Genomic DNA, 20,782 nt, shown 5'->3' with positions numbered 1-20,782 from the left:
TTCAATGACATCTGAAGGAACCTGTGCAGGTAGAAGATTAGTTGGTGAAACTCAGTTGTTTTTCAACAATTGGGCAGATTCCTCTACAATTTTTTGTTATGTTTTGTGGATTTTATGAGGTGGAACCCCAATTTATGTAAAAATACAAAAATAATTACTTGAAATCAATCCAATAATCTATATTCTGTAAAGGTTGAATTTTGTTGAATGAAATTATGGAAATGAATACACCTTTTCATTACTTGGAAAGGCTCTGTAGATGCCATAACCACAACATTGCTCCCTTGAATACAGTTGTTCCTCATCATCCTGCAGCTTGTGTTAATGCATCAAGCAGTTCCTAAATAAACTGAACAGCAATTCTTTGCGTGCTCTGCATTCTATTTAATTATTTAACCGTTTGTAAAACTGGTGGAAAACCTTCTCAAAAACCAACACAGCCGTATAACTGAGGCTCACTGCTTCAGCTGGTTAAATTTTTTTTTTTTGCCTATTAGGAAAATCTTACCTGTTTGCTTAGTTAAGTCCGGGTGTTTCCTTTTTATTGGACCAGCAAGTGATGTCTGATAAAGCCAAAGGTCTCTTAACCTTTTATTGCAGAAACCAGAAAACCAAAACGATACTCTGGTTTCATTAAACATGATTCTTTGTTTTAGGTCATTTCTTGCTAGAGGACTTCTCCGGGGCAGCTGCAGGTTCACACATGTGGCATTGATCTGTGTTTCAGTTTCAGCTCTCGTGTTTGTGTATTCACCTCAAAACCTTTAAAACTCTTTTCCGATCACCTACCGTTCCCATTTTTATGGAGTGTTCTGAGCGCTTTGATCGTTTCTCCCAGCTGTGACTTTTGACTCAGCTTGACTTTTTTTAATTTTATTGAAACATCAACAACGACCTCATGGTAGACACCGCAGTGTTCCTCGTCTTCATCCTCCGGTTTCCCCTCTATCTCTCATATGTGCTGCTGCTGGTTTCTCCGCCTTGGCAGGAGTCTGCTCCTCTGTGCCAGAGCTTTGTTTAATGCCCTCTCTTGCCTGAGAGGAAAAGAAACAGGCGGAAGCCTTTGAGCTGGCTGTCTAGACGAGGAGGGATATTTGTTGCCCTCTGCCTCATGATTTATGCAGACTCACTCGAGTGGAAGTGTGTATGTCTGAGTGTTGTTTTATTAAATCTGGCTTTTTTTCACAGCACCTATCTTAGTTGTTAAGTATGATCGTGCCCACTAAACTCTTCTAAATGTAGTTTAATTTACCTTTGAGTGTTATTTGATGCACTTTTTTTATCATTTCATTGTTTCAGTTCAGTAGTGATGTGAGAAACTTTATGTGATGTGAGAAACTTTATTTCGGTTAAGTTAAACAAACAAACTTAAAAACATCAACATAAACATTGATACTGATCAATGTCAACATAAACATTGAAAATAATAATAATAATAATAATAATAAATAAATAAACATAACATAAACATTGAACAAAATTAACCGAAAAAGGTGTTGGGTGAAGCCAAGGCTTATTTCCCCAACCCTGAATACAAACATTACATCTACCTACAAACTGTTAGAACCTTAAATCAGAAAAGAAAAAAGATGAAAAAACCAAAAACAAAACAAACACTTCTCAAAATGACCTCACAACCACCAAAGTCTCTCAGTCCAGAAGGTATTTTTGAAACATTTTAACTTTATACATTTTCTTAAAGTGCAGTATGGATTTTGCATTTTTCAGTTCGTCTGATAATAAATTCCACATGTTGACCCCCTGAACAAAAACACTATTTCTTAATGCGTTAGTTCTGACCACTTTCTTTTTAAACATATCTTTACCTCGAAAATCATAATTATCAACTTTTATTTCGAACAAACTCAGTATTTTGGCAGGTACACATTGTTTTTTAACTTTAAACATAAAAATTCCAGTACTAAGATAAACTAAATCATAAAATTTTATTGCCCTTTGATTTTTTTATCATTTCATTGTTTCAGTTCAGTAGTAGAAACTAAAAGAGGTGAAAAGTAAACCTTTTTCCATTTTCCTGTGGTTTTCAGATGTAAATGAGTGTGCGTTGAATGACAGTCGCTGTGGCGCCCACGGCCACTGCGCGAACGTGCCGGGTTCATTCCAGTGCCTCTGCCACGAGGGTTACCAGGAATCCCAGGATGGTCAAAGTTGCGAGGGTGAGTGTTGGGCTTGTGCACCATGTTTTCTTAAAAATAAATTCAAGCCACCCATCCAAAAGGCATCATTGATCCATGTTTCAAAAGCTCTTGGGCTGTTATTGTCATCTTTGTGGAAAACCAGACAGGGCTTTTTGTGCTAAAATGCCTTCTCCACTTTAGTTTTGGTGTCTCACAACTTGCTTTAAGAAAGGCTTTTCTATAGCAGACTTTGCATCAAAGTGTCAACAAGACAACTTTTGCTTGAACGACCAAGGAGAGCCTTAAAGCAAAGAGGTATTGGAATGTTGAAAACATCACTTAGGGAGGCCTGGACATTCCCAAAACTGGGACAATCCCAGAAATCATGACAAGGATTGTTGACTGTCAAGCCACATTGTCTCCAGAAGGGCCCATGTTCTCCTTAATATTGCTCTTGATATGATGTTTTAAAGTATCTCGTGTTTTTCCATGTCTTAGGTAGAGGTAGAAGTGGACCACTGGGACAAAAAAGTCCTGCTCTGCCTGTTAAAAAATCGATTCATTTCACTTTATTTATAAAGTAACAGTTCACAACCAAGATGACAGTAATAAGAGTACATGGAAGGATTGCTAGCCTTATCCCTATGCAACTGTGGAGAGGAAAACTCCCTCTGAGTGGAGAAAACCACCAGCAGAACCAGATTCAGAATCATGGATTGCATTCAGTAATACTTTCCCAATTTACATAGACATTATTAAAACAAGCAAATAATGCCACCAGCAAATACTTAGGACAGGACCTGCTTACTGAAGAAATCTGCAGTTGCTCCAAGTTTAGTTTGGGTTAAATAGAAACTGTTTATGTAGCAGGTTCGCTTTGGTCCAGAAATGTTTCTGCTCCTCTCATTTAGTGTATTTTTGTCCCTTGGTGGGATTGTAAGAACTGTCAGAACCTGATCTGGCCAGCACCACCTAAACACAAACACAATGCCAGACAAACCAGCACAGTACGACTACATGTCCGAGCCAGCTGCCTCCCCTCCTCTGCCAAACCATCACTGGACTGCGGCTCACACCCACAAAAAGCCAGCTCTGACGGTGGGGCGTGGATTTTTCCAGAGGGGACTGTCCCGCTCTGAGCTTCCTGAGAGGCTTCACAGCAAAACTACCCTCACACACCGTTCCTGTTGGGTTTGAACTAACCCAACATTGATTTATGAGGGGGCAATGATTAGCACAGACTTGTATGGAGAGGCTTAGTGCAAGCCAGTGATGAAGCAAAAAAAAAAAAGAAAATATTTGCAACAGGTACAGTCCCACCTCTAGCTACACAGAATCCTCCAGTAAGTTCCTACTGAATGAAAATGTCAGAATCTGACTTTAACCTTTTAAGTAAATCAGCCCAAAATATCACATTGTTTTTGTTTTAAGTTCTGTTCTTTGCCATCCAGCAGCCTTTTTTTTTATCTAATCTGAGGTATTTCTTGACCTTGCTGTCCCCGATTGCATCATTCGGGTCATATGTTGACATTTGTACTCTAGAGTAACATCCTTCTCTTTCTAATTTAAAGCATGCAGTTTCCTAAACTTCGTGGCTTTCCAGATGCTAGACAGAATTGTAAACAAACTTTAATGACATTGAAAGCTTTTTGGAAAGACCTCAGCAGCTCGGTTACGGAGTCACCACGCCACTTTAATTGCATTCCACCGCTGCAGTTTGGTGTCAGGCTGCATTTGATGACATCTGGGAACTCTAAGAGTCCAGTCAAGAACTTAACGAAGCCAGATTTAGTGGTTGATAAATTGGATGAGGTTTGTGGGTTTTAGTTTATGCTTTTCTGCTAAAAGGGGATTATACAAAAAATGTAAACTCGTTTTGTTTTTTGTACAATTCTTGATGTAATAAATCATTTGACAAGTAATCTTTTGTTTCACTGCAGTTTAGGACGCCACACAGGTGATGATGAATGTTTTTTATTAACTGTAAGCCAGCAGTGCAGACATTAAAAAAAAAAGGGGGTGGGGGTCAACTTTGTGAACCATAAAGAGGAAGATCAGTGATGAGAATACAAGAACATAATGGATCACCAGTGTGGTATTCTCTTGTTTCCTCACAGATTTGAATGAGTGCCAGCTGCTGGGCAGTGTTTGTGGGGAGGCCGAGTGCGTCAACACGGACGGTTCTTTCCTCTGCGAGTGTCCTCGAGGCCAGAACTACAACGCCAGGGTTGCCAAGTGTGAGCCCATTTCCACAGGTAACCCCGCTTCAAGATGGTGGAGGTGCCAAAGCTGCCTCTATGTTTTTATTACACCAACCAAACAGGGACAGGCCTTTAGGTTGTGTGTCTTTGTGTTTTCTGGACATATCATGTGGAGGGAGCAGTAATGTAATCGACACGACATGGTTTTTAGTGGAGATGTTTCGATCCAATAACGTGATTGGAAATTGGAGTCAATCATGTAATTTCAGACTAGATCGGAATCAGATGTTGCATCGCGATCAGATATTGGTATTATTGTCAATATGATCAAAAAATACTCTACTAGGACTCTGCATATCCTGAACGGATCACAACATTTTATTGCCATAAAGCGCAGAAAAATACGGCAGCAGTTTCAGCTGGAGGCACACCAAAAACAGCTCAGTAAAGTTGGCAAGATATTCAAAGATTCAGACATCCGGGCTCAATAACTCTTTGAATAAACATTTTAAACAGACAGCAAGCTCCTTTTTTAGTTTACTTAAACAATGACCTACTAAGGCTTTTCAGAAGATAAAAGATCAGGTTTTTCTTTTCTTTTTTTTTTAATGAGAATGACTCTTTCCACATTGCTGACAGACAGCAGTGACACGACAACCGAGGAACCGCCTACAAAGTGCAAGTTATGGGAAAAACAATTAAAAAAAATAAGAGAGTCCATAATCTCTCAAACAACCAAAACAAAAACAAAACTGGTTACATTGATATGAGCTTGTCATGAATATTCATAATCATATTCATACAACAATTATAAATGAAAGTAATCATTAATTTTTAAGAGTTTTTAATATGAAATGGAAGAGATATGAATCACATCTGATCAACAATGACATTAAAGCTACTGTCAGAAAACTTTCTTACATGACCAATTATTACCAATTTTTACTAGGTAAAAATTAACCATATTTTCAAGTTGACAGTGGACTGCTTTTGCTTTATTATTGAAGCTACTTCATAGAAGTTCACTGTTTACATTGATACATAATTGATAAAAAAAGTTTAATGAAAGAATCAAGGACAACTTGGATCTGTGTATTAAATGTGGTCTTTTTTTAAATTGTGTTTGAAAAGTATCAGATAAGGATTCTTTATTGGCAGATAAGTCAAATGAGTTTTTAGACAATCTGGGAAATGAAAAGAATTTTTGTCGCAAAGATCAGTGCCACATATTCTAGGTGCTGAAGAGGAAAGCGTGTGAAAACCACCATCGTCATCATATAGAGCTCCTGTCTGTGGGGAATCATTTGATTTAAAAACAAAAACAAAGGAAAAAATGGTGCAAAATCTCAATTTAGGAAGGGAGAATGCAAAATCTTTTCCACCTTAGGGCCCTGACATCCCAGCTGTGCATTTACCAGAGAGGACTTATCACATGTCAGCAGGTATGTCAGTGCAGCCAAAGACCACCAAACTGAATGTGGGCAAATCAACCTCCTCATTTTGGGCTCAAGAAGACATAACAAGCAAAAGACTGAAGACTGGAAATAAAACAAAATTCAGTTAAGATTACATTTATATGGCTTCACTTCCATTATCCACCCTTTTTAGCTCAGAGTTCCCCTTCAGGAAAATGTAATCATTCACCCCATCTTTAGGACCACCAGAGCCCCGCAAACCAGAGGACGTTTGGTAAAACGCAAACATTTTACAACATAACTTAAGATAAAAGCATATTAAATAGTTTAATTTAAAATCGTTTTTTTATGAAAAATCTACCACAGACCAATTCACTTCAAGAGGGACAATGAGATGTGCTTCCAGAGGTTTGAAAAGATCTAAAATGCAGTTTTGAATGTCATTGAAGCATTTTACTTAAATGTTTGAATGTTTTCGTTAATAATAACACATTTAGTTCTCTAGAGAAACAGAATCAAAAACGAGCAATATAAAGGGATAAAGGGTGGCAAATGTCAGGTTACTATCTACTCCTCTATTTATCTTATAGAGCCCATAGTGGAGCGAAAGGAGTGCTACTACCACCTGGACAACGAGAACCTGTGTGAAAGCGTGCTGAAGAGCCAGACCACGCTGCAGGAGTGCTGCTGCACCCTGGGAGCCGGCTGGGGGGACAACTGCGAGGTGCATCCCTGTCCTGTCAACGGCACAGGTGAGTCCAAGGAGCTGCATTCTTATAGATCAAAGGTTTCCTGAACAACAGCTAAAAGCTGTCATTTAGTTAAAAGTCCTACTCCAATCATCTTTTGATCTATTTTGAAAGCGTTCCCAGTGGTCCATTCATTAGGATGATGCTGTTTTTTAGGATTATGTTGTAGACATAATTTCTGCAGTAGAACATAGAAATTAGCCTCTGAGTTGTGGGTGGCACTGTTGGCCCAGAGCCACCTCGCCCCCACTTCCCGTCATCCGTCTGTTTACACGCTCTCCCGCTAGCTAACAGAATGGAGCAGAGCAGGGATTTTGTGGTTCGCCCAGCATATTTTCTACTTCACAAATTAGCTCATTTTTTAATCTGTTTCTAATTCACAACAATTTCAATCAGGAAATACTGAAAAATGAGCTTAATTTTCTTTCTATATGTCTTCTATAATCAGGAAAACGCCACAATAAATTGTAAATACACAATTTTCATTAGGGTGGGTCCTTAAATTAACACCTAAAACCAGAGATTCCTCTGATGTTCAAACAGTTTAGTAGACAAAAGCTACTTCACATCACAGAACACGATTAAAGAATTCAACATTGAAATAAAAGACGGAAGCAGTTTGTTGGTTAAGTAAACTTTGAAGCTGATATGGAATCGTTCTGCTGTGGTCGTCTCAAAAGGAACTTTAGAAAAACTCGCTTAAACGTTTGTCAGTGTAGGTTTATCAGTTTTATTTTTTCATGTTTTTCACTGTGGAAAATATTCTAAGAGGGATTTTATTTATTTTGTTAAAAATGAATGAATTTATTTGGAGGTAACCAAAGTTCGTAACATTACTCTTCTTCTGAAGTGCCAGATCAATTCCAGAACAAATCACAGAGTTTAAAGGCTGACATCGGATTATCCCTGACCTTTAGAGACGCAGAGGCTAAACGTTTATTAGATATTTGTTGGTGCTCTGAAGTGCACATGTTGAACAATGGATCTTCAAAGGGTCTCTTGGCATTTGGGGGAACACTTTTAAAAACAAATAGCAATATTAGGGAAATGTAACCAATGAAACTCTTCCCTTTCAGACCAGTTCAACCAAATGTGCCCATCCGGAAAAGGTTTTGTTCCGAGTGCAGACTTGCTGTATGGGATTCCCACTTCTGACAGCTACAAAAGTAAGATGGGAGCAATGACGTTATGTTTTTAGTAGGCTTCAGGAAAGGTTCTTCTGAAGGATCTTCTCATGGTCTCTCTGTTCCTTTCTCTGTTCAAAACTGAAGATGCGGATGAGTGCGCCATGTTTGGCCAGGAGGTGTGTAAAGGCGGCTACTGCAAGGATACTACAGGCAGTTATGAATGTTACTGCAAGACCGGACAATACTACGACCCCGTCAAGCTGGAGTGCAAAGGTGTGTGTGTGTGTGTGTGGTGAGGGGGTGTCAGCAGAAAGAAAGAGGGTGTTTGTGACTGAAACAAAGTTTGAATCCAGTCCTCTGATGAACCATGTTTCTTTTTTGTTTGAGCAGACATCAATGAGTGTCAGGATGACTCTTTGTGTGAGGGCGGACAGTGTATGAACACGGATGGTTCATACATGTGCTTCTGCACTCACCCCATGATGTTGGACCCCGACACAAACCGCTGCGTTTTTGCTGCTGCTCTGACTGGTCAGTTTCATTTTTCCATCATTGAATAAGTTCTCTCCAGACTTTAAACCATTTTCTTTGTGTTTGACATGATAAATGTATGAACTGTTGTCTAATTAGTTGAAACCCCATCTTTGTCGTGTAACTCCTGACATGTCTTCTCACTCCAAGTGACTTCCATCCTGAAACCCATTTGTGAGTCCTCACTGACTCCAATGTAATGTGGATTTTCAAAAATTCCAGGATGGGGATTAGCAGAGCCAAAACTGAAACCAGATCAATTCAAAACTTTATTCAAGACATTTCAGACACCACCAGCACAAAGTGCCTTGCATAATAAAATCTGTTTGTAAAACATTAAAAAGCCCTTTTAGCCACAGAAAAGGGCAGGGAGGAGGACCTCCTCACAGAAACCACCCCGGTTACAGCAAGTTGGTGACCCCCAACAGATCCAGAGCCCCTGACCCCCAAGGCGAGGCTGAGCATCTTGGCAACCATCCCATTGAATGAGCTGGCAAAGCCCCCAATGACGGGCAGCCCCCCATAAGGGAAAACCCTGAAGTTTAAATTTAATTCAATTCAATTCAATTTTATTTGTATAGCCCAAAATCACAACAACAGTCGTCTCGATGGGCTTCGAAGTAAAACATGAAATCAAAAGGATCACGAATACAAAGAGTTCAATAGAAAAATACTAAAATGAACTAACAAACTGACTAAGCTATACTGGCATCCCTGCCCTTAGACCCCCCTTCGCGGTAAGGAAAAACTCCCAAAAAAACCGGATTCCGGAAAAAACGAAGAAACCTCAGGGGTGCCCACATGAAGGAGGGATCCTCCCCCAGGACGGACAGGCGATTTACCAGAACTCTTAGAGAAGAATTAACTTATCTAAATCTACAACTACATATATAAAAGTCCAGCAGACGAGCTTCATCCAGCCGTGGTTGTGGGGACAGTCAAAGGCGCGAGTCGAGCCGGAGACAGGAACCACAGCCAGGTGTAGGAGCAGGAGCAGAGACTATGTTCTCGGTCAGGAACAGAGCAGAGACGAGCCAGAGATGAGCCAGAGGCAGGATCCACAGCCAGGTGTAGGAGCAGGAGCAAAGGTGAGGTAAACGGTCAGGAACAGAAGCACGGATGAGCCAACTGGAGTCTGGAAGCACTCCCACTCCCCAGGAGGGGAGAGGAAAAGAGGGACAATACATGAATCGCACTGCACCAAACAGAGGCATGGAGAACTAAATAATAAATTATGATCAAGAATAGAGGAGAGGAAGGGTAGAAGTAAAAAAGGAAAGAGGACAGAACCCCAGTGCACCATAGTTACCCCAGCTTCAACTTCTAGCAGCCTTTTAAAAGAAATAGTTTTTATTAAGTTTAATTTAAACAAACTAACATTAAGTTAAATAATCTCTGAATACTAACTAGTCTGACAATAAGCCTGTCCAAAGAGGAATGTTTTCAGTCTAGCTTTGAATGTAGAAACTGTGTCGGCCTCTCTTACATGAGCTGGGAGTTTATTCCATAAGACAGGGGCTTGGTGGCTAAACGCTCTACCTCCAACCGTACTTTTACTAATTCTAGGAACCACAAGCAGTCCTGCATTTTGCGAGCGAAGTGTTCTGATTGGTTGGTAAGGGACTATGAGGTCCTTAATATAGGACGGGGCCATTCCATGTAAGGCCTTATAGGTTAACAGGAGGATCTTGAACTTAATTCTAGAATCAACTGGGAGCCAATGGAGCGAAACTAACACAGGAGTGATGTGATCTCTTCTGCTGGTTCCAGCTAACAATCTAGCAGCTGCGTTCTGAACAAGCTGGAGACTTCTTAAGGAACTCTTAGGACACGCTGCTAACAAGGAGTTACAGTAATCCAGCCTCGACGTAACAAATGCATGGATGAGTTTTTCAGCATCACTCTTAGAAAGTATATTTCTGATCTTAGCAATATTCCGCAGGTGAAAAAAGGCAGTTCTACATGCCTGAGATATGTGAGCCTTAAATGATAAATCCTGGTCAAGTAAAACCCCAAGGTTTCTAACTGTGGAATTGGGGGCTATACTTATGCCATCCAGGGAGACTATCTGAGCAGACAGAGTATCTCTGAGGTTTTTAGGACCTAGTATAATGACCTCAGTTTTTTCTGGGTTCAAGAGGAGGTAATTAATTGTCATCCAGGTCTTGATGTCACTGATGCAGGCGTTCAGTTTCTCTATCTGGTCATTCTGGTCAGGCTTCATGGATAAATACAACTGCGTATCGTCGGCATAACAATGAAAATTAATGCTGTGTTTCCTGATTATGTTTCCTAGGGGTAACATATAAAGCGTAAACAGGATCGGTCCCAAGACTGAGCCCTGTGGGACTCCATAGTTGACTCGAGTGCACTGAGAGGAATGGCCATTTACATTAACGAACTGATACCTATCAGACAGATAGGATTTAAACCACTGGAGAGCAGATCCTCTGATCCCTATGTCCTGCTCTAATCTATGGAGTAAAATACCGTGGTCGATAGTGTCAAAGGCAGCACTGAGGTCCAACAGGACCAGAATAGAAAGTAGTCCCTTTTCTGAGGCCAATAACAAGTCATTAGAGACTCTAACTAGTGCAGTTTCCGTACTGTGGTGAGGTCTAAACCCCGACTGAAAGTCTTCAAAGTGGCTGTTGTCCTGTAGGTGGCAGTAAAGCTGCTTAACTACAACTCTTTCTAGGATTTTAGAAATAAAGGGCAGGTTTGATATCGGTCTATAGTTGGCCAAGATGCTAGGATCCAAACTGGGCTTTTTCAGAAGAGGTTTAACAACTGCATATTTAAAAGACTGTGGCACGTAACCCGTTTCCAGAGAGGCATTTATCATTGTTAATATGGGATCATTAATTAGGGGAAAAGTTTCTTTAAAAAGTCTAGTGGGAATTGGGTCTAACAGACACGTTGAGGATTTGGAGGACGTAATAATTGATGTTATTTCCGCTTGATCCACAGCAGTGAAGCAGTCCAATGTTACAGAGGCCTCCATTACAGCCTCCATTTCTACCGCTTCGGCCTGCTCTGGGCTGATAGTAGGAATAACTTGATTTAACTTATGTCTAATATTTGAGATTTTACTATCGAAAAATGTAAGAAAATCATCAGAGCTGAGAGAAACAGGAACATGTGGTTCTACTGAGCTCTGACTGCGAGTTAATTTAGCTATAGTGCTAAAAAGAAATCTTGGATTGTTTCCATTCTCTGATATTAAGGTTGAATAGTACTGGCTTCTAGCTCTACGCAGAGCTTTTTTATAATTTAATAGGCTATGTTTCCAGATATCCAGAGACTGCTCTGAACCGGAGCGGCGCCATTCTCTTTCCAACTTACGGGTTTCTCGTTTAAGAGAACGAGTTTCAGCGTTAAACCACGGTGCTACTCGGTTTTGTCTGACGAACTTAGGTTTCAAGGGGGCAACAACATCGAGTGTACTCCTGAGGGCTTGTAAGGCATCATTAACAAAGTGGTCATTTATACTAGGACTGATAATATGGGAGCTGGTCTCAGAGTATTTTCTCAGAATATCATTAAGTACTGGCTGAACTGTGTGTTTAAACTCAGACACAGAACGGTCAGTTAAGGTTCTTCTAAGTTGTTTCTTATTCACTGGTGCAGAAGGATGTTCCAGTGTAAGCTGGAAGGTAATCATAAAGTGATCAGAAATGATGGGGTTAAGAGGAAGGACACTCAGCTGGTTGATCTCTATCCCATGGGTTAGAACAAGGTCCAGGGTGTGCTTATGACAGTGAGTGGGTTCATTCACACTTTGGGTGAAACCAACATCATCTAATAAAGCTGCAAAAGCCTTTCCTAGGCAGTCACTGGGGTCATCAACATGAATATTAAAATCCCCTAATATTATAATTTGATCAGAATCTAAGACAATAGTCGATAGGAAGTCGGAAAACTCAGTTAAAAATTCTGAATATGGGCCGGGGGGGCGATAAATAATTATGAGTAAAACAGGTTTTCGAGTTATCCTGTTTGGGTGACTTAAAGACAATATGATGTTTTCAAATGAATTATAAGCATTTTTAACTTTAGGGCTGAGAAGTAAGCTAGACTGTGATATTACTGCCAAACCACCTCCTTTCCCTGAAATCCTGGATTTCTGATAGTATAAGTGGGGGGGGGTTGCTTCATTCAATCTAACATAGTCATCCTGATGGAGCCAAGTTTCTGTTAAGGCTAAAAGACTAAGATTCTTATCAGTAATTAACTCGTTGACTAAGAGGGACTTGGAGGAAATGGATCGAATGTTTAATGAACCGCATTTAATGACATCATAATTCTGCTTGTGAGTACTGCTGTCTGTCACTGTAGGGTTTCTATGACGCGCTCCTTTCATTTGTCTTTCAGCACATAAGCTAACGCTTGGACCTGCTTGACTTTCCCTGCATGGGTTTTGCACCGGCACTAACCCTAAGGGAGGCTCAGAGGAGCGTTTTACACTGCTGCTCTGCGCCCGGGTCTCGTCTCTGGATTGTCAGGTTAACAGACTAAGGCTAGCAGAAATGTTTCTAGAAAGAAGAGCGGCACCGTCCCGGGTGGGATGGACGCCGTCTCTCCGCATGAGACCGGGCTTCCCCCAAAACGCGCTCCAGTTATCCACAAAACCAACGCCGTTTTCTGGGCACCATCTAGAAAGCCAGCGGTTAAATGATGAAAAGCGGCTGTACATTTCATCACTGACTAAGTTCGGCAGGGGACCAGAGAAAATTACAGTGTCGGACATCGTCTTAGCCAGTTTACACACCGAAGCTACGTTTAACTTAACCACCTCTGACTGTCTCCATCGGGCATCATTACCGCCTGCGTGAATCACGACTCGACGGAACCTGGACTTACTCTGAGCTAACATCCTAAGGTTCCCCTCGATGTCACCAACTCTGGCCCCCGGATAACACCTGACTGTAGCCGCTGGGAGCTCCACGTTTCTAACTTCAGAAGAGCCTATAACCAGAGTTGAGTGTTCAGCGGGTGTGTCGCTGAGGGGGGAGAACCTATTACTAACGTGGAGTCTCGGGTGCTCTAAGTTTTTGCGTTTAGCACTATGTTTCCTCCCAACCGGTACAAACCCCTGACTGTCTCCCGGCTGTTGGGAGGGCGCTGGGGTGCTAACTAAGTTAGCCCTGGTAGCGCGGCCCGCGCTACGAGTAACGACCTGGCTAGCCGGCTTAGCTTCCACTGTGCGGAGCCGCGCTTCTAACTGCTCCAGCCTGGCCTCCAAGTCTAACACAAGACTACACTTAACACACCTACCCCTATCTTCACTAAAGGAGGCAGGATCATCACTAAACATATGGCACATGGGGCAGGAGAGAGGAGGAGAGGCGGAAAGAGTGGTGGTGGCCATACTAGGTTCTAAGCTAAGGCTAGCGGTGTTTAAGTAAAGAGAAGTGGTTTATTTAGCAAAGTGAGAAAAGTGAACAGCAAGCGGTTTAACAGTGGTGAATTCGCTAATAAAAGGTACTAGATGTGAATATTAACCCAGATAACCCTTAGAGTAAGCAATAGTAATAAGGCTAATGCCAAACAAGAGGACAGCAGTCACACAACTAGCACTGGGAATAGACCTTTTTCACACTTCCGCATTTTTCGACCGGAAATACGTCAATGACGTGTAAAACAACTTCCTGTTAGCGTAGCAGCAGATATGAAGAATGGCAGAGTCGAAGAGTTGCCGTCTCTGTTGTGTTCCAGGCTGTTCGTCTTCCAACCAAAAACAGCCCGGCCTTTCATTTCATTATTTTCCCGTGGATCCAAACCTGAAACCCAAATGGATATAGGCGATCCGAAGAGATGAAGGGCATAGTTTTAATGTAAACACAGGTAGCACCGTCTGCTGCCGGCACTTCGCTCCGGATTGTGGTGCGGCTGCGTCGTTCGTCGCCTGAAGAGTGGTGTCGTCCCGAGTATTTTCCCTTGGAACAACTTTACTGCTCCTCTGAGAAGGGAGTCAGTATATGACAGAACCCCAAACGTCAGGCTATGCAGCTATGCTGTGAAGACAGCGACATGGGGGCTAAGCTAAGGCAGTAAAGATGGATCAGGACTACATGACACACCCACCTGCAGGTAAGGTTGTTCATAATGTGTTTGGTTAACGTAAGTCAACTATGTGTACCGTTATTGGATAAATGCATTGCTACCTGAACAAATTAATATTTATAATAAAAGCTGTTCATGCTCTCACCTATTTTAATTACATGTATTTAATCACTTTTGAGTATTTTGTCATTTTGTAATTTCCTTAACAAAAATAAATGAAACGTATTTGTAATTAAATACTTAACATACTTTTCAAAACATGATTACTGTGTTGTGTTGAAAGGTAGCATAAATATATTAAGACTGATTTTTAATTTTCTTTATCTTCACAGGTGCTCTGGATGAGGCTTTGGATTACATCCATGACTTAGAAGCCAAGTTGTCATGGTGGACAAAAGTTCCTCGTTCAAGACCTCCTCACTGACATTGGATCTAAGATCATCATTCCACCTTTTAAGCTTTCAGCTCAATTCAGCAAGGAGGAAACAGAACAAACCGCAGCCATCACCCGCCTCAGAATTATAGTGGAAAGAGTGATCAGTAAGATAAAGTCCGTTCACATCAGGGACTCTCCTGTGCCGCTCACACTGATGGGCGGTGTGAATCAGATCTGGCTTAACTGCCGTGTTTTGGGAAATTATCATGGACTTTTTTGTTTTGAAGAGTGAATTAATGTTTGGTATTTAAATAATGTATAATGTGCAAATAGTATGGAAAAATTTAGTGTTTCCACATATTCTTAAAATCTAATTAAATATAATTGCTATATTCTTAATATTTTTCTGTTGAAATGTGACTTTGACTACACAAAAAAATTAGATGAACAAATAAAACAATTTTGGTCAAAATTGTGCCTCATTTAATTTTTTGGTATGCGTAACAACAACTGATTAATCACAACTCAAATAACATCAAACATTTACAATAAAAAATTACATTACAGATCAACAGTAAGACAGAAGGCTGAACTGATTGTTAAAGACAAGATAAGTGTAATTTAAGGTATGCATTCATGTATTTGCCATAATATATATCCAAGTTCTCTTTCATTCCATCTCAGGGGGCTGCACCTGGCATAATCTGCTTCCAGATGCCATCATATATGGATCTGGCTGTGGTCCTACACAAGAGAAACACAACACACAAAAGTTAGACATAAGTGCATAACTACATTTAAATTTAATTCATTATATCTGCTGTAATGATAATTTGGTTAGTCATAAGATTAGAAAAAAAAAAAACTTGCTCACAAAGCAACAAAAAGTTAATTACCTGTATATGCCTTGTACAGTGTGGACCTCAGACCGTCCCTGCCAACTGTTTTGGGCCTTTGCACCACCAGCTCACTAACCGGTTCAGGATGGATTCCCTTATAAGTAAAACGCAGAAAGCAATTACAGTCTGTAGTCACTACTGGGGGTGTTTTTATAATAATTTACAGTTCTTATGGATACACATCCGTTCTTAAAAAATAATGACAATATGATCACAAACCCACCTGTGCTCTTGGTCTGTGCCGTCTTTGCAAGTCACTCGTGCAGGACAGGGTGGGTGGAGCAGCCTGCAGACCCAGCTGTGAATAATGTGCGCTCTGGAACAGGATGGCAAAAGGATGTCATTGCAGAATCCTTTAGCAGCCACACAACTGCAGGAGAAAGCTTTCAGGTTGGCACTTAATGCATCCAGCGATATCTAGACACAATAAATTAAATAGGTTACAGTTAAGACATACTTATGTTGCTACATCAATGTAACATGAAACTATAACTTTCAGTAGGGTGACCAGATTTGAGTTGGTAAAAATGAGGGGTGAAGTGAGTTTGTGAGATATTTCATCGAGAGTAATTGGTGTTCAGAGCTGCGTACATAAAGCAAATATGATTACATTTCATCTATGTTCAATGTTATTTTATTATAAGTATCAAAAGAGAGGACATGTCCAGGAAAAGAGGACTTCTGCTTACCATACTTTCAGAAAAATAATACTAGTAAGTGAAGAAAGTGCCGCAACCGCAGCAAAAAGAATGAACACGCATACGGGCAACTTAACATTTCTTATTTACAGCTTCACCAAATTTTTGGGTGTTATGTTAATCTCATGCCTTTTCACTTAAACATACACACAACATATTCACTGCGATGTGTTATGCCTTATATTACAAATTAATAACACCAGGATTTACAGTTGACGTAAACACACAGAGTTACCGGTGATGCGGCTATGGCTAAAGCTAGCTGAAGCTTACCTTGGTAATGGTGGATAAACTCTTCGTGGACGAATTTATATCCCTTGTCCAATTTGTTTCCTTTAGTGGACGAATGCATCTTTACACTCCTCATCACATCGGTGCTGGTGAACTTCGGAACACAACTCAGGCTCTTCGAAAACACTCTAGGCTCTGCCATTCCTCTGCCAGCGAAGCACAAACCGGAACTAGGTTTACACGTTGATGACGTACTTCCGGTTTTTGCGAAAAAGGTCTATAGCTCACCCGGAAATGACGTCACAGGAAATGACCTAAGACAATTTAATAAGAGTAAAAGCAAAGATCAGCATAAACCTAAAGATTATAAAAAATATTCAACAGGGCGACGAAATAAGGATAAATTAAAGATTCAAGTTGCTCTTATCTGAAATAGAAAAAAAAACGTATGAGAAAAACTGAGAAAAACATATGTTTTATCTAAATAGTTTTTTCAGATCAACTTTAAACAGACAAAACTCTGACAGCATCAAACTGCATATTTATAAAATTATTTAAATTTACCTCCACATTTAATGAATCTAACCAGAAAAAAACAGTTTAACTGATCTTTTTAGATCCAAGTCAATAAGGTACTAACTTGTTTGTGTAATTGCAATTCAATTGTATTTATATAGCCCAATATCAAAATAATAGTAGGCTGCATACTGGTTTAACAAGCCACCTAGTGGTAATTCTGAGAACTGAGCTGGCTCCAGTTATTTCTATTGTCAAATTAGCCTGAAACAGGAGGTGACATAGTTGTTGCATCATCAGAACTGACCACAATGGCTGTACTTTTCAGAGCCCCCTACATTATATGCAGCAAAAATAATTTCTAAAATTGCATTCAGCAGTCACATTTTACTGGATTTTGTTGCTCTAGACATGTGTGAACTTACTTTTTGTTTAAATATTAACCTTTAGTGCTCCTTTAAGTATCAGTTTAAGCTAAAGGTTTGGGGTGGTTTCCATCTTGTAGGTTGTCAGGTTTGTAGTTTTAAATCAGAATGCAGTTTTTTCCTCACAAATAGATTTTATTAAACGTTCATTCCTGTCATAAAAATAAACTAGGTAAGATAGCTGTACAGATTGATACAGTGGGGTATTGTTAAGGATAGTACATTCCTTCACGTGCAGCCAATGATGGCTGATTTCTCTTAACTCAAATGTCCCTAAGAAAGTTTCTCTAAATGTTCAAAGATCGCTTCATTTTTGTCATCTTGTACAAACTGAGCTTTGTCAGAATTCTTTAACCAAATCCTCTACATGATGGCATGACACTGCTTTGACATTTCACCCATGCATGCTTGCAGATCAACACGAGTCGGAGCAGACGGACTTTCAAGGCATCTGCTGGCAGACTGTGACGGACACCAAGATGTGCACACGGCCGCTGGGTAACAACAGGAAGATCACCTACACAGAGTGCTGCTGCCTGCATGGAGAAGCTTGGGGCATGGACTGTGCCCTGTGTCCTCCCAGAAACACAGGTACACACACATATGGGCTTTCCTGAGGACATTGAACCCCACTATGAAACCCAGACAAGATGAGTTACAAAACTGGGAATAAGAAAAAGAATTTATCAAGTAAAGTGAAGGAAGCAGCAGCCATCCTACACAGTCATTACTCCAATGGTAGTGCAGCTACATTTGTAGTCTCTAGACAACAAAGCATGGCTGCTAACAGCAGCGTGACTCAGGGTTGAAATTGGCTCAGTACCGTCTAAAGGTTCAATGGAGAAACATTTCCTATGATGTGTGTTAAATGTTATTTTCAAAGAGAAATATAAAGGCGCACACAGATCAATGTATGTAAAGTGGGTATTGTTTTATTGTTTTCACTTCTCTCAACAATAACTAATGCTGCAGCTGGTGAGTCAGCCCCTCCCACAGGCAGATGAATCACATGCACAGAATTCGGCAGCTTCACCTGCAGTAGAGGAGTTCCCTTCTGAATTAAACTGGTTTCAACCATTTATGTGTACAGGTATCTTTTACAAATTCAGTTTAAAATGTATTCTAAAACTAATCATTTTGATTGAAAATATTAGAAACCACAAGCTCACCTGTTTATGCAACCCACCTCTAAATTCAAAGCAGCTGTTGTCTTTTGCCGCATTGTCTAGTGTGTGAGAACATTAACAGCCTAGATTTTTGTCTATTCTGCTTTAAGTCCCTTTCTAATCATATCTTGATCTATTTACACAAGTTCCCAGTGCTCTTTTAATTATGTTTATACTGTTTTTAGGCCAAAAAAAAAATACAAAAATTCTGTGACAGTTTCTAGGACATAGTTTCTGCAGAGCGGCAGGATTTCCTTCTGAAATTTGCCTCTGAGTTGTGGTGCAGAGTACGTGTCATGTGCGGGGGTAGCTCGAGAGCCGGTTGGACCCAGATGCAGAGGCGGAGGCATGAGGATCAGGGCTAGTGGGTTTAATTCACAAAAAACAAACAAAAAGCGCTGCAGAGCAGGATGTCAGAACAAAAACAAAAACTCACTGTGGCGTGGCGTGGCGTGGCGAGAGACATGGAGCATGACATGAACACCAGACAGGAATAATGGACCAACACAGGAGGAAGGCAGAGACAAGACTTATATACGGACAGGGCAGACAAGACACAGGTGAACACGATTAGGGCAGATGGGGACCAAAGGAAGTAAAACTCAAGAAACATGACAAGACAGGAAACCTTTCAAAATAAAACAGGAAACAGAACCAAACAAGACAGGACAAGAACTAAAGCGAAAAACAAGACACAACAAACTGAAACCATGACAGTACGCCCGCTTTAAATGGCTCTAAAAGGCTTTGGGGCAAAATTTAAAGCCCTTTTTTGGGCTGTTTTGCCACAATGAATGTGTCAAACCTGAAAAAAGTCCCTTCCAAAAGCTGATTCTGTATGTGTTTGCTTTCCTGGAAGTTTTATAATTTTAATGTAAAACGTTTCCACATTTACATCCAGGTCTGTTTATGGTTATTGATTTATTTTGCTGATCTTATAATTTGCTGTTTTTTTCTCTTTTTCCTTTACATTGAACATTTCCAGAGGACTATGCATGGATGTGTAACGTACCTTTGGGTGGGGGGCGACGGCCGTACGGTCAGGACGCCCTGGTGGCTGGTCCGATTCACGAATATGAAGTGAGCCCCGACTATTCCCCGTCGCCGGAGCATCAGCCGGCCCCCCGCTTCTACGAAAGAGAAGAAGGTGAGCAAACATGCCTTTGCTGCATCCAGCATGAACATATTTTATCACAAAGAATAGATAATGGAGAGGAGAAGTCTTCTGAAGCTGCTGCCAGTCAGAGCTGGGAGGAAAGACTGACAGTGGAGTTCAGGAAACATCAAAGGGTAACGGTCTGCGCCATCTTGAGATGATAAAATCCGGACTCCTGAGGCGTGACCTCCAAAAGACAGATTTTTACAAGACTTCCGACGATGGCCTCCTGTGTGTCTGAAGCGACGCATCCTTCTTAGGAAACTGTAAACCGGACTTAAGGGCCAGCTGTCTTCCAAGCTTAGTATCCGTCATCTTCATCTGTGGGCTTCATAGACGGTTTTTGGTCACAGCCAGCGTTAAAAATGTCTTACAGGATTAAAGCACAAAGGTTAATCTTTACACAACCCCTGCCATTATGAGCCAACTCCTTCTGCAGTTCAGGCAGTTCCTGCCGGATACAACCCAACCTTAGGATTGCTGCTTGTGCTGTGAAGTTTCTCTGGCGGCTTTGTTTAATGGCCCTCTGCTGCCATCTAGTGGCTCAAAGAACTAATTGGATGATGATGGAGGAAAGCAAGTCAAAGAAATCTGTTATCTGAGCTCATGGTTCTGTTGCTCCTAAGCATTTTAAAAAGACCTTTTGCTGCACGTTACTGTGGATTTCAAAGATGCTTCAATGTTGGTTAGAGGTAAACCTGTTCGCTTTAGATGCTGCATCAGGAAGTGTGTAAGAAAGCCTAAACTGCCTTAAAATAATTCAAGTGAATGTTAAGATTTTGAATTTACTGTACATTGAAGAAAAAAAGGAAGCCATATTCAGCTGGTATGCAAAACAATGTGTTAAACAAGCTGATCAGTTTTATCTCTGAAAATTGAGGACCTGAGAGTTTTAGACTCAAGGCCACCTACTTTTATTGAGGCATCGATTGGTCAGTTTATAGCTTGTGCTACAGTAAAAATATCATGAAAAAAATCTGGATTAGCAAGAACATGTTAAGAAGATGTAGCAGAGCAAGAATGATTATTCTGACAATAAAAGGCTTACTAATAGCTGTTGATTTCTCTATAGAAGTCTGTGGGATTTT

The 20,782-nt window shown here is 40.6% G+C and overlaps 1 protein-coding gene and 1 long non-coding RNA gene across 4 annotated transcripts in view; one reads left to right on the top strand and one right to left on the bottom strand.

Moving 5' to 3' along the window:
* Positions 1 to 20,782, top strand: part of ltbp1 (latent transforming growth factor beta binding protein 1) — a 131,707-nt gene that overhangs the window by 105,184 nt on the left and 5,741 nt on the right. For all 3 annotated transcript variants that reach the window (XM_011472800.4, XM_011472798.4, XM_011472799.4), the window contains 8 exons: positions 2,049 to 2,177; positions 4,256 to 4,393; positions 6,345 to 6,506; positions 7,580 to 7,669; positions 7,775 to 7,903; positions 8,021 to 8,161; positions 17,787 to 17,963; positions 19,524 to 19,685. In XM_011472800.4, coding sequence (XP_011471102.1) covers positions 2,049 to 2,177; positions 4,256 to 4,393; positions 6,345 to 6,506; positions 7,580 to 7,669; positions 7,775 to 7,903; positions 8,021 to 8,161; positions 17,787 to 17,963; positions 19,524 to 19,685 — 1,128 coding nt within the window. The remainder of the gene's footprint in view (positions 1 to 2,048; positions 2,178 to 4,255; positions 4,394 to 6,344; positions 6,507 to 7,579; positions 7,670 to 7,774; positions 7,904 to 8,020; positions 8,162 to 17,786; positions 17,964 to 19,523; positions 19,686 to 20,782) is intronic.
* Positions 15,182 to 16,638, bottom strand: LOC105353620 (uncharacterized). Its single transcript, XR_013647777.1, has 4 exons — positions 16,474 to 16,638; positions 15,726 to 15,818; positions 15,500 to 15,596; positions 15,182 to 15,347 (listed from the first exon to the last, which is right to left on the bottom strand). It is a non-coding gene; the product is annotated as an uncharacterized LOC105353620 (long non-coding RNA).

The sequence above is a fragment of the Oryzias latipes genome, chromosome 15 (assembly GCF_053564925.1).
Source record: "Oryzias latipes strain Hd-rR chromosome 15, Olatipes_Hd-rR_3.1".
In the NCBI taxonomy this organism is placed as follows: Eukaryota; Metazoa; Chordata; class Actinopteri; order Beloniformes; family Adrianichthyidae; genus Oryzias; species Oryzias latipes.
This window is presented reverse-complemented; position numbering and strand designations above follow the sequence as displayed.